The following is a 14,314-nucleotide window of genomic DNA, read 5'->3' as shown; positions in this document are numbered from 1 at the left end:
TGTGTGTAAACTGGATTCTGGCTCCAAGTCAGGACTTTTTTTTCTCACTGTGTTACCGCCAGTTTTCAATATAGTACATGGAATATAGCATACATTCTATAAATTTCAAATGAACTCGTGAATATACACAAACTCATATAAAATTGTAATAATCAAAAATATTCTAAAATTGTGCCAGAAAAAGAATGCTAGGCTAAAAAACAATACAGAAAAGTGAAAAAACACACACACTATAAATAAAAATCAAATATATAACAATGGTTACTTCAGAATTAGCATTTGTCTAGTTAATGGTGTTAGAACTGGCTATTTAAAAAATTAAATTTTTATTTCACACCACATGTAAATTTACAATGGATTAAATATGTAAAGATAAAACAAGAAATCTCAGAAGTCAAGAAAAAATATAAACAAATATTTACGTAAGGTTGGGAAGGGAAGATAGACTAAATTCAACAGAGGCTGAGCGGAAACACTATAAAGAAATAAAACTATGCAACTAGAGATTATCATACTAAGGGAAGTAAGTCAAAAAGAAAGAATTGCCATATGGTATCATTTATATGTGGAATCTAAAATATGACACAAACCAACTGATCTATGAAACAAACAGAATCAAGGACATAGAAAATAAACTGGTGGTTGCCAAGGGGAAGGGAGATGGGAGAGGGTAGGAGCACGAGTTTGGGATTCACAGATGCAAACTAGTATATACAGAATGGACAGACAATAAGATCCTACTGTACAGCACAGTGAACTATATTCAATAACCTGTGATAAGCCGCAATGGAGAAGAGCATGAATAAGAATGTAAATATATATATCTATATATAACTGAGTCACATATCCTTGATGTATAGCTGTAATTAACACAACACTGTAATTAAGTATACTTCGATAAAGAAGAAATTAAAAGAAAAAAAGAAACAAACTGGTTAAAATTTGGGTCCATAATAATTTAAATCTTCTACACATTAAGGAATCACATAAATGAAAAGGAATAAACTAGAAACCAACATTTGCAGCATGTGAAAGAAGGTTAAATCAGTAATGTAAGAACTCGTAAACAATAAAAATAAGAAAAACAATAGAGAAACAGATATTTATATATGTTTTAAATGTGAAAAATCACAAATTTGTTCAATCTCACTAACAATAAAAGGAGTACTAATTAAAGTAATCTAATACCACTATTTATCTATAAAAATTAGTAGAGATTTCAAAGAAGATAAAACTCAGTGTTATCAGTCAACAGGCATATTAAAAAAACCTGAAAGTCAGAGAATAAATCTTACATCTTTTGGTAAGGCAATCTGCCAGTGAACACAAAATTTCTCTAAATTCTGATGGTCTTTGATTCAGGAATTGCACTTCAGGGAATTTACTCTAAAGAAAGCACTGTGTGTGTGCAAAGTCAGAGCTATTAGGACGGTCTTCAAAACGCTCTTTGAAGTAAAGAATCAAATAATGTTCAACAACAGGGAACAGGCTACACTATAGATACTCGTTTGGAATATGATGTAGACATTTAAAATCATGCAGATGAACATGAAATGACATAGGAAGATGTTTATGAAAATACTTAGAGTTATCAAGTTATAAAACACTGAATATTTCAAGATCCCATTTTTAAAATGGGAACATGTTGAAAATTCATTGTGAGACAAAAATAAATCCTTTGGCAACTCATTTTATACCCATTTTATTTATAGATAAGCACAAGTAGCCATGGAGATTAACCCTTCCTTATAAAACAAAACTCTGGAAGAAACAAAAATTTACTCACTCTTCCAATTTCTGCAGTCCAAGAAACAACAATGGTGTTTGGTACAGTTGTAGACAATCGGACAAGTGAGGTGATATTAATTGGTCGGCTGGGTCGCTTTGGTTCCACACCATTTTTAGTAGGTGGAAGATAACCCTAAGGACGAAATATAACATTTCTATTTATTACTTCCACAACCATTTCAACTTCCATTCCTTAAAAAAAAACAACCTACAAACTACATATTAGAAAATATGAGTAATTTCATTTAAAAGTGGAGAAGCAAACACTTGTAAGAGTTTTCTGTACGTTTCTCTAAAGTACCCTACAGTCTCATTATAGTAAGCCTGAGAAAAATATTGGTGATAGAACTTAAAAATCTATAAGAATTTAAGAATCAGGTTGAATTCATAAACAGCTTGGATAAACACATAAGGACTATTTTAAAGGTGAGCAACAATAGCACCCACTCCTTTGTTAAATGCACACCAGTCTTCAAATCTCCCATCTACCACAAGGTTTCAGACACAAGAACACATCTGAGATTTTGATGAAACTATCTCTTCATCCCAAAATTAAATAAAATACTAAAAGCTACCACACCCAACTCCAAGTCCTAGACTGTCTCCATAGCTAATGTCACAGCTGTTAATTGTACATAGTTGGTACAAGTGTTTTAGTCAGTCACATGAATATACATCCAAAATAAAGATGTTTTCTTAATGAAAAACTATGATTAACAACAGCTGTGATGACTTATTTGCTAGCTATGCTGGCAACGCACTGGAAAAATAGCTTTTAGGACTTACTGGAAGGCTGCAAGGTTTTGTATTCACTTTCACACAAAGATTGGGTGGGAAGTGATCTTCTTGTGGACAACTGGTTTCTGATAAACAAAACCTAAACAATAAAGAACAACTTTAATTTCCTTTATTAAAAGATGATCTCATTGATATTTTTGTTTCATAACTAATCTAAAAGATGGTCAAACTTAACAGCAACAACTATTAAAACTAGACATTTCATATTATGAATAAATGCATTTAAATAGGATCAAAATAAATAAATTTGTCAATGTAGAGTTTCAGTAGTCACAACTACCAACCTGTAGTTGTCCTCGTAACATCTCCAGTCATTTGTTCAAGCATGCTGGCGGGGGCAGGGGGGTTGAGGGGGGAGTGCTCTGGGGTTGAATACATTTAAGAAATTTTGGAGAGTAACATGGAACCTTATATTACCATATGTAAAACAGATAGCCAATGGGAATTTGCTGTATGACTCAGGGAACTCAAATCAGGGCTCTGTAACAACCTAGAGGGGAGGGGTGGGGAGGGGGCTCAGGAGGGAGGGGACATGTATATGCCTATGGATGATTCATGTTGATATTTGGCAGAAAACAATGAAATTCAGTAAAAGCAATCATTCTTCAATGAAAACAATTAAGTTTTCTCTATACAGAACATCTCAAAGCTAATAAGGACTGTAGCTTTTCAAGAAGAAAATATATGTATGTGCGCTCAGTTGCGTCTGACTCTTTGCAACCCTATGGATGGTAGCCCGCCAGGCTCCTCTGTCCATGGGATTCTCCAGGCAAGAATACTGGAGTGGGTTGCCATTTTCTCCTCCAGGGGATCTTCCCAATCCAGAGGTTGAAGCTGCATCTCCTGCACTGGCAGGCAGATTCTTTACCACTGTGCCACCTGGGAAGCCCAATATAATATATGGTATTTCCCAAATGTATTTGTCTATAAAACATTTTTTTGGTTCTCAGCAGAATATACTGAAAAATGCTAAAAGTCAAGCTCCAGGATCAAGTTTTGTCCACCAAGTTCAAGTATTCCATTAGTTTCTGAAAACTGAAGATGTTGAATAATAATAATATTTGTATTATATCCACGTGCTTAGAATACTATTTAGAAACTCACAAAAACATTTATTTCTAAATTAAATGTGCAATCTTTCAGGAAAAACCAAGACAGCTACATAATTTGTACACTCTCAATCTTTTCATTCTATTTTTTTTCAATTTGGCTGCACCAGGTCTTAGTTGTGGTATGTGGGACCTAGTTCCCTGACCAGGTATGAACTGGGCCCTCTGCATTGGGAGCACAAAGGCTTAGCCCCAGGACCACCAGGGAAGTTCCTTACTCTATTCATTCTTACATAGATTGAGACATAAATTAATCTGCTATTTAAGACAACGATTCTCAATTACTTCCTTGTTCCCAATATAGAGCTAAGGTTCACTCCACCTTTACAGAATGTTCCCAGAACTTTTTGATTTATATGTTAAGTATGCTATCTCTGAATTCTGTGAAATATTCATTGTTTTTACACAAGTTTTTAAACAAGAAGCACAAGTATCTTCTCTCAATATCCTGATCTGCCTGCAACGGAATCTGTGTGAGGGAAGGTCCACAAATGGGACAATTTTCTATGTAAAATTTTATGGGTACATATATGGTCATCTTTAAGCAGGGACAATCTATAGTTTCCATTACATTCTCAAAGAGGTTAGAGTCATAGAAAGGTTTAGAATTACTAACCTGCGAAGATTTTCTCAAAATATACTTAGCACACAGATATCAACACCCACAAGATCATCTCTAGCCCCAGCAGAACCTTCTATGATAGGCCAGTTCTTTACTTAGCAAAAGTAAGAGGATGCTCTAGTTTCAAACCAATTATGCCAGTGTCGTGGGAGATTAGAAACATGGACCTGGCTGCCTGAAGCTGCCGAAAAACAGAATTCATGTGACAAGCTGACTCCTATTCAACTAAGTAAAAAGTGAACATCTAATAAATCATTCTTACAAACCAAAGGTTTTTTTAAAAAAGGAACAATAGCACAAAGTTTCTATACAGATGTTTATGGGGGTGGAGAGGGGAAACAGATAAATGAAAACAGATTAGGAATCTAATAGAGAAAATACTGATCTTAATTCTGACCAAACTGTTTTTCATGTTTTAGATAAAGACTTATAATTAGGATAGTAGATGGTATATGCTCCAAACTTAATAACCTGGGATTGCTGTGGGGGATGGGCAATGTGGGGATGAAAACAGTTTAGCAAAACACAAATAATCATCTAATAATTCCCAAATATAAATAAAATATATACAATATTTAATATAAACAATCTAGCAAAACACAATTGTATATATTAAACATAATTATATATATTAAATATGTATATATTAAATATATACAATATATTTAATATAAACAATTTAGCAAAACACAAAGAACCACCTAATAATTCCCAAATATATACAAAATATAATACAAAATATATACAAAATATAGTACAAAATGGTTCTTTTCCCATTAAGTTTCGGATATAATCTGAATTTAAAATAGCTAAGCCCCTCCAGTATTCTTGTGCTTCCCTGGTCATTCAGACAGTAAAGATTCTGCCTGCTATGCAGGACATCTGGGTTTGATCCCTGGATTGGAAAGATCCCCTGGAGAAGGGAATGGCTACCCACTCCAGTATCCTTGCCTGGAGAATTCTATGGACAGAGGAGCCTGGCAGGCTACAGTCCATGGGGTCTCAAAGAGTTGGACACGACTGAGCAACTTTCACTTTACAAGCCATTTTTAACCATCACGATTCCCTTAGAATCTCTGAACTGATCTTAGAAAGAAAGAAAACCTTCCTATGGAATGAGATCAATGCCTCCTGCTGCTTTAAAGAATGTGTGGACGGTAATGCTAAGGATAGCAGGTGGATCTTCTGTTCTAGAACTATGGTTTGCAAATTCAGTCTTGGGATAGTCTCCTCAAACGAAAACTAACCCAGAAGTCAAACATGTAAAAACAGGTCAAAGCAGCACTACTTTGGTTCAGAGTGTGTATATGTGTGTGTGTCAGGTAGGAGAGTTGGGGTGGGGGAGAAGGTGGAATGATAGCCAGAGGGTAGACCCCAAATGGTGGCTTCAAGCAACAGTCTGAAAACCACTGTTTTAAAAGACAAAGTCACATAGCAGTATGAACAAAATGTAAATTGAGGCAGGAAGTAAAAAATATCACAGCAATATGTAATTATTTACGAAGGCGCTGAATTTTAGCCCTTCAGTCAGTCATTATCATCATCTGCCCGACAGAGGATAAAGCGCCTTCACACAGAAACACCTTTGTCAGTGCCTTCCAAAACCAAGACCTTACCTCTCCTCTGCTTTCTCAGTTTTCATCACACTGCTTCTAAGTCTAGATCAGACGTTTTCACATTATTCTGTGAAGAACTGAGCTGGTTCTTTAATCTCTTTTCTGATCTCTTAGTACGTTTATAATCTGTACATACAACTTAGTATTTGATTTTGAGACTGGGCTATGTGTTTGACTTATCCTTCTTACTTTATATGGAAAATAGCTTCCGGAGGAAAACAATTGTCTTTCTCTTCTATCTCTATCGCAACAAGAACAGTGTGGGGCACTTAAGTCTACACTACAATAGTCACTGAGTAAAAAGAACAGCATAAGATGGTTTATGTAAGCAATGAGAGACATTAACATAAAAGATGTGTTAGATACTCTTAGAAGAAATGGGCTAAGAAAAGAAACTGAATATGGGACAGTACCACGTTGGAAAATTCTCATTTTGCTTTTCAAATTTATCAAAAGATGTCTCACACAGAATCTAAATTAGAGAGTATTTAAAAGTTAATGGTTTAAATATAGGACACAGAAAATACTTACTGAAAATTAGAAAGATTTTAGAAATCTTTAAGAAACATTGATTTTTAAACTTTGAATATATACTGTAGTCCATACTTTACCTTAACTGGACCTGCACTGTGAAGTCACATTTGGTCCCAGAAATATCCCTAGAAAAGACATGGTAAGAACTAAAATTATTTTAAAGACATCCACAGGAAAGCTGATTCAAAGACACGGCTAACTCCAGAACGTATATCAGAAATAGTAAGAGTTCTTATGGTAAGTAACATTCTAATGATATTTTCAGTACTAATACTTGCATGACAATAATACTCACCCCTGAATATACTGTTTCAAAAAGTCACTTATTATAGACAAAACTGGATGCAAAGGTCAAACTGCAAGTTACACTCAGAGACAACTTACATGGAACTACTGATCTGCTGCACTTGTTGTGGCGTCAATGCAAATGCAAAACAGGTTTCTCGAAAGCGCTGACTGTTGTCTGATGCTAAAGAAGAAAAGAATTATATTTTTTAATTACCTTCAAATTCTCAATATAGTACACAATAGCAAACAAAACAAAAAACTTCAACCATTCACATGCCTTTAATTAACTAGGATGAATGCTAGCGTTTAGATAACAAGTCAATTATGGCATTTGAAAATTAAGACATGTGCTACATGTCTAATCATAGATGTCTGCATCTAAAAAGGACATGTATAAAAACACGCTGATATTAATTTTATTTAAAATAATACAAAGCCATTTAAAGATATAAATGAGCTAAGTAACAAACATATTATTTTTGAGCTAAGTAACAAACGTATACATACACCTTGAGATCTGCCCAGGTAAGATGACAGTTGGACTTGAAGGCAAATTAAGAATTTTATCACCCCCCACCTAACTATACCACGAAATTTTTATAAAATAAATAACATATATAATTTGTCCTATCCTTAGATGAACAGACCTCAAAATTCGCCTGTGGTTACTATCTCAAAAAAGGAAAGGAGTTACACGAAGAAGGGAAAGAAGAGAATAGAGAGAAGAGGAAGAAAGGAGAGGTGGGGAAAGAAAAGAATATATTTTGATATCAGTGGTAAATATCTTTCTTGTTTGCTATATTTCTGCACAAAGAAGCACTAAATGATCGTTGAATGAAGTAAAGACTGAAAATGAAGGAATAGCAAATTAAATTATTTAAACCGTCCTTTTCCAGGATAATTTTCTAGAACAAATGGATCACTTTTAATACCAAAGAACTCCCAGCCTGCGGGCCACTTAAACTGGTGCAGAAAAAGTAGCTGAAGTTGGCCATTTCTTACCTGCAAGCAACACTTCCTCCAAAACTACCACGCACAAATGTCCAAAAAAGCTGTACAAATGAATGAGAAAGGAATCCAAAAGAGTACTGTTGGATCTACAATTTCAAGTCAATGACCAACCTACATAGCATATTGAAAAGCAGAGACATTACTTTGCCAACAAAGGTCCGTCTAGTCAAGGCTATGGTTTTTCCAGTGGTCATGTATGGATGTGAGAGTTGGACTGTGAAGAAAGCTGAGTGCCGAAGAATTGATGCTTTTGAACTGTGGTGTTGGAGAAGACTCTTGAGAGTCCCTTGGACTGCAAGGAGATCCAACCAGTCCATTCTAAAGGATATCGGTCCTGGGTGTTCTTTGGAAGGAATGATGCTGAAGCTGAAACTCCAGTACTTTGGCCACCTCATGCAAAGAGTTGACTCATTGGAAAAGACTCTGATGCTGGGAGGGATTGGGGGCAGGAGGAGAAGGCGACGACAAAGGATGAGATGGCTGGATGGCATCACTGACTCGATGGACGTGAGTCTGAGTGAACTCCGGGAGTTGGTGATGGACAGGGAGGCCTGGCGTGCTGCAATTCATGGGGTCGCAAAGAGTCGGACATGACTAAGTGACTGAATTGAACTGAACTGAACTGACCGGAACTGAACTGACAGGAGTATCTCTTCCAAGCCTACATTTGTATTTCTGCTTTCTGTGATCTGGGAAAGCTTCTTAAAAATTAATTTAATTATTTTCATCAGAGGCTAATTACTTTAAAATATTGTAGTGGTTTTTGCCATACATTGACATGAATCAGCCACGGGTGTACATTTGTCCTCCATCCTGAACCCCTATCCCACCTCCCTCCCCATCCCATCCCTCTGGGTCATCCCAGTGCACCGGCCCTGAGCGCCCTGTCTCATGCATTGAATCTGGACTGGCGATCTATTTCACACTTGGTAATATACATGTTTCAATGCTATTCTCTCAAATCATTACCCCCCTCACCTTCTCCCACAGAGTCCAGAAGTTTGTTCTTTACATTTGTGTCTCTTGGTGTTGCGTGTATAGGGTCATCATCACCATCTTTCTAAATTCCATATATATGTGTTAGTATACGGTATTGGTGTTTCTCTGACTTACTTCACTCTGTATAATAGGCTCCAGTTTCATCCACCTCATTAGAACTGATTCAAATGTATTCTTTTTAGTAGCTGATTAATATTCCATTGCGTATATGTACCATACCTTTCTTATCCATTCATCCATCGATGGACATCTAGGTTGCTTCCATGTCCTGGCTATTGTAAACAGTGCTGCGATGAACACTGAAACAGAACACGTGTCTCTTTCAATTCTGGTTTCCTCAGTGTGTATGCCCAGCAGTGGCATTGCTGGGTTGTATAGCAGTTCTGTTTCCAGTTTTTTAAGGAATCTCCACACTGTTCTCCATAGTGGCTGTACTAGTTTGCATTCCCACCAACAGTGTAAGAGGGTTCCCTTTTCACCACACCCTCTCCAGCATTTATTGCTTGTAGACTTTTGGGTAGCAGCCATTCTGACCGGCGTGAGATGGCACCTCATTGTGGTTTTGATTTGCATTTCTCTGATAATGAGTGATGTTGAGCATCTTTTCATGTGTTTGTTAGCCATTTACATGTCTTCTTTGGAGAAATGTCTGTTTAGTTCTTTGGCCCATTTTTTGATTGGGTCATTTATTTTTCTGGAGTTGAGCTGCATGAGCTACTTGTATATTTTTGAGATTAACTCTTTATCCGTTGCTTCATTTGCTATTATTTTCTCCCATTCTGAAGGCTGTCTTTTCACCTTGCTTATAGTTTCCTTTGTTGTGCAAACGCTTTTAAGTTTAATTAGGTCCCATTTGTTTATTTTTGCTTTTATTTCCATTACTCTGAGAGGTGGGTCATAGAGGATCCTGCTGTGATTTATGTCAGGGAGTGTTTTGCCTATGTTGGGAAAGTTTTTTCTTAAAGACTCTATCCCCAAGAAACAGTTAAGATAATCAGAAAGCTATCTTAATCATGAAATATCAACTTGGCAAAAAGCAGATAACCAAGGACCAGAATGTAGAAAAGCAAACAGTTTCCTCTTTCAGGCAATGAAAGTAACTTCTTTGTTTCTGACTTAGGATATGTCTCTCTCAAAATTTTAGTCCAGTAGGCTTAGCCTGATTTAGATTTCTGGCTCTGTTGTAAAACAGTACTAAAATAAGTTTCCAAGTATCAAAAATAATATTATTCTCTAGGCAAAATTTCAGATTCTTTTAGAATATATGAGTACAGTAAGTTTTGGACACATACACACACAGACTTAGAAAAGATATAACTAAAATAACGAGGTTGCTTTTTGAGCCACACGTAGAAATCAGATTTATTACTTAATAGTAACCCCTTTATATCCTCTTTTATATATATTAATAGTAGACTGGACTGTTCACAGGATTATTACTGGTTACCTGGAAAACCATTATTTCATACTATTTGATTTTCAGGTTTAATTTTGTTATGAATGCCAGTGAATTTAGTTTTGGTCTCAGGTAACAGACCATTTAAAATTTTTTCTAAAAGTTAATTAAGCTATCATTATTCCTTTCAGAAAAATTCAGGCCAAACAGACGCATGGAATCTTATACTGAAAAGTAAGCCTTACAAATCATCCAAAACAATGACCTCCAATGTTGAGGATAAACATCTAAGAGATGCTTAGATTTTCCATAAAATCTAATTCACAAAAATACCTAAAATTTTATGTCAAATCTTGTATGGCACATGCTAAATTATTTTTCTGAAAGGGTACAAATGATCAAATGAGCTTGCAGACCACTGATCTAAATTCAAATTCAGGAATTCAACATTCCTTTCAATTCTTCCATTTATATGCTTTGAAACATTTTAGAGATGAAGGAAGAGTAGTCATTACCTTGTCAGACAGAAGATGACTAGTGATGTACAGTGTAATTGTAAGAAAGCTTGCAGCCCAACAGAGTAGCAAGTATAGTGGGAGAGAGATGAGATCACACAGACGTGGATTTGAAACAGGTTTTACCACTTATTTGCCATGTGACCTTAGGTACTGTTTTCCCCAATACTTAACATACACAAACACAAAAACCCTCATAGGATTATTTAAATATAAATGAGGTAAGATATTTTAAAAGCATGAATTTCCTTTTCTGTCTCCCTTTCTCCTTATGACCTTGCTGCTGCTGCTAAGTCACTTCAGTCGTGTCCAACTCTGTGTGACCCCATAGACGGCAGCCCACCAGGCTCCCCCGTCCCTGGGATTCTCCAGGCAAGAACACTGGAGTGGGTTGCCATTTCCTTCTCCAATGCATGAAAGTGAAAAGTGAAAGTGAAGTCGCTCAGCCGTGTCCGGCTCCCAGCGACCCCAAGGACTGCAGCCCACCAGGCTCCTCCATCCATGGGATTCTCCAGGCAAGAGCACCGGAGTGGGGTGCCTTATGACCTTACACTGAATCAAAACATAATGCTCTAACTCCTACCCATTGATGTCATGTAGTATAGCCCGTTATAGCCACTCTTCAAATATTTTAGACAGCATTAATGTGCCCCACTCTCTCCATTGACTATTTCCACTGCATTTCAGACAGGATTTCAGAATTACTCACCATTCTGATCTTTCTCCTCCAGACATACACCAGACTATCACACTTTGAAAGTAACAGCACTGAACACACTCTTTGTCATAGCATATATTATTTTTCCCAAATATTTGCTGCCCCTCTGTGCTGACCCATTCCCCAAAGGAGGATTATGACAGTGTCACTGTTGCCTTGGTCAATGAAATATGACTGGAAATGTACCACTTCAGAGCAGACCTTTAAGACCTGTCCTTGGGTTTCAACATCTTTCCTTCTAGTCTACCTTGATTCTAAAGTGGAGAGAACTAGAGCAGAGCCACAATCAATTCACAGATAATAAGTAGCCTAAGTGAAAAATAACTCTTCATTGTTTGCCATTGAAATTTATGATTGCTTTTAAGCTGACTGACATTATTCCAGATGTCACATGACAAGAACAATATTTCTATCAACAACTGCAATATACTATTATTAATCCACACAACAACCATAAACAAATATTTCCTCAGATTTAGAAATTGAGGTTCTAAGTAGTTATGTAACTATCAAGGCCTCATACTAGGTAAGAAGAACCCAAATTAGAACTCAGATCTACACATTTCCAAAGCCCATGCTCTTCTCATAACATAGGACTATTAGCTTCCCTGATCTAAGTGTTGTACTTCTATTAAGTACAGACTAGCATTATATTTGCTTGCCTGGAGAATCCCGGGGACGGGGGAGCCTGGTGGGCTGCCGTTTATGGGGTCGCACAGAGTCGGACACGACTGAAGCGACTTAGCAGCAGCAGCAGCAGCATTATATTTGCTTGCCTGGAGAATCCCAGGGACGGGCGAGCCTGGTGCGCTGCCGTTTATGGGGTCGCACAGAGTCAGACACTACTGAAGAGACTTAGCAGCAGCAGCAGCATTATATTTGATCACAGAAAACAGGAAAAGAGTGTCCCACTATACCCTCATCATAACTGCTTGTCATTTCTACATATTTCTTACCAATTATCCACATAATTTGAAAGCTTGCTTTAAAAAAATTACTCTTATCACATTTTCAATTATAATCTCTATTACCATATTTAATTATTGCATTGTATTCTATCTATGGGATATATGAAAATTGTAATTACTCCTTTGATTAGCCATTTAGGTTTTCTAAGTTTTCATTATTTGAAAACAACTCTGTATACAGGATTTATATGTTTGCTTTTTGGAAAGTGGGGTGTAGTAATTATTTTCCTTGGATCAATTCCCAGATGTGGGTTTTCTGGGTCAAAAAGTATTGAGATCTTTTAAAATGAATTTTATCACAAAAGTGGTTTTCAAACACTTGTAACACTATATATATATATATATATATATATATATATATATAAAACCATTACCAATTTGTGCATCTACTTATTGCATTTTACTCTGGCCTGCCTGGGAGTTGCTGTTAATTTAATGGGTAGGTCTGTGTAACTCCTTAGTAGTTTAAATTGTATCGAAATTTTCTTTCCTGTTTTCAACTTCCTATTTAGTTAATTGCCCAATCTTGTCCTATGCCCATTTTTACATTTGCATAGAGTTTCATACATAAAAAAAAAATATTAACCTTGGAAATTTGCTGAAAATACTTCCCCTGGTCTGTTACATTTTTTCATTTTGGCAATATTATTGGATAATTCAAAGTTAAGTTTTATGTAGTCTTATCTGTCAATCACTTCCTTTGTTAATTTGTATTGTTTCCCTCCTTAGGTTCATTCAGTACACAATTCATTTCTTTGGCTTGTTGTTTCCATGTAATTATAAATCCATCTGGAACATATTTTAATATGTGATTTTTTTTAAAATATAAATTTTTATTTCTCCAATTTGCTTAGTTATACTATTTATTAAATAATCTTTCTTCCTTATGGATATGTGTGCTTCCTTTATCATATTAAATCCTTATATCCAACATGTTCCATTTCCAGGCTATTTTCTCATTGGTCTTCTTTATCCTGGTGCTGGCACCCTATTTTTTAAACTGTTATAGTTTCACTATATTTTGATGTCTTCTATTAGGTTTCTCTCCATTTATTCTTTTTTCAGAACTTTAACATCAACTCAAATGTTTTATCAAGATGAACTTCTGAATCCTTTTGTCATGATTCTCAAAGTTCAATGGTATTTTGAGTAAAATTATACCCATGACTTATTTTAAGAGCTGATATCTTTATATCTTTAATCTTTCTATGCTGGAGTACTGTACCTGTGTCCATTTATTCATATCCTTAAGGTTTTACCATTTTTATCATGGGATTCCCAGGTGGCTCAGTGGTAGAGAATCTGCCTGCCAATGCAGGAGATACAGGTTCAGTCCCTGGGTCAATAAGATCCCCTGGAGGAGGAATAGCAACCCACTCCAGTATTATTACTGGGAAAATCCCAAGGACAGAGAAACCTGGTGGGCTACAGTCCATGGGGTCACTAAGAGTCAGACACAACTGAGCACACAAGAATGCATTTTTATCATAAAAATTAGTCACAGAGTTTCCGTTAAGATTATTCTTACACAAACTATCAATCAATAGGAGAATGACTAAGCATTCATATAACAGAACATTCTGTAACAAAAAAAAGAAAAGAAAAATCAACACCAGAAGCTAGTTTCTTTTGAAGATCAATAAAACTGATAAACCTCTAGCAATACTACTAAGGAAAAGAAGACACAAATAAGAATAAGAAACATGAAGTGACATCACTACAGAGTCTATAGATAATAAAAGCATATAAAAGAATATCATGAACACCTTTCAGACTTGAACTGACAACTTTAAAACTCTTGCCCCTAAATTAAAAAGAGAATATTTCTCAACTCATTCCATGAAGAGAGTAGTACTACAGTACCAAAACAAGACAAATACATTGAAAGAAAACTACCATTGTTACTTCTCATGAACATAAATACAAACATTCTTGACACAACTTTAGCAAAT

The 14,314-nt window shown here is 35.9% G+C and overlaps 1 protein-coding gene across 2 annotated transcripts in view; it reads right to left on the bottom strand.

Annotated features, from left to right (window-relative positions):
- The window catches only part of PIAS1 (protein inhibitor of activated STAT 1), a 128,078-nt gene that overhangs the window by 42,918 nt on the left and 70,846 nt on the right, over positions 1 to 14,314 (bottom strand). For both annotated transcript variants that reach the window (XM_019968181.2, XM_070796967.1), the window contains exons 3-6: positions 6,852 to 6,936; positions 6,545 to 6,592; positions 2,575 to 2,665; positions 1,787 to 1,921 (exon numbers count right to left, since the gene is read on the bottom strand). In XM_019968181.2, the coding sequence (XP_019823740.1) occupies positions 1,787 to 1,921; positions 2,575 to 2,665; positions 6,545 to 6,592; positions 6,852 to 6,936 (359 nt within the window). The remainder of the gene's footprint in view (positions 1 to 1,786; positions 1,922 to 2,574; positions 2,666 to 6,544; positions 6,593 to 6,851; positions 6,937 to 14,314) is intronic.

The sequence above is a fragment of the Bos indicus genome, chromosome 10 (genome assembly GCF_029378745.1).
Source record: "Bos indicus isolate NIAB-ARS_2022 breed Sahiwal x Tharparkar chromosome 10, NIAB-ARS_B.indTharparkar_mat_pri_1.0, whole genome shotgun sequence".
NCBI classification, from domain to species: domain Eukaryota; kingdom Metazoa; phylum Chordata; class Mammalia; order Artiodactyla; family Bovidae; genus Bos; species Bos indicus.
This window is presented reverse-complemented; position numbering and strand designations above follow the sequence as displayed.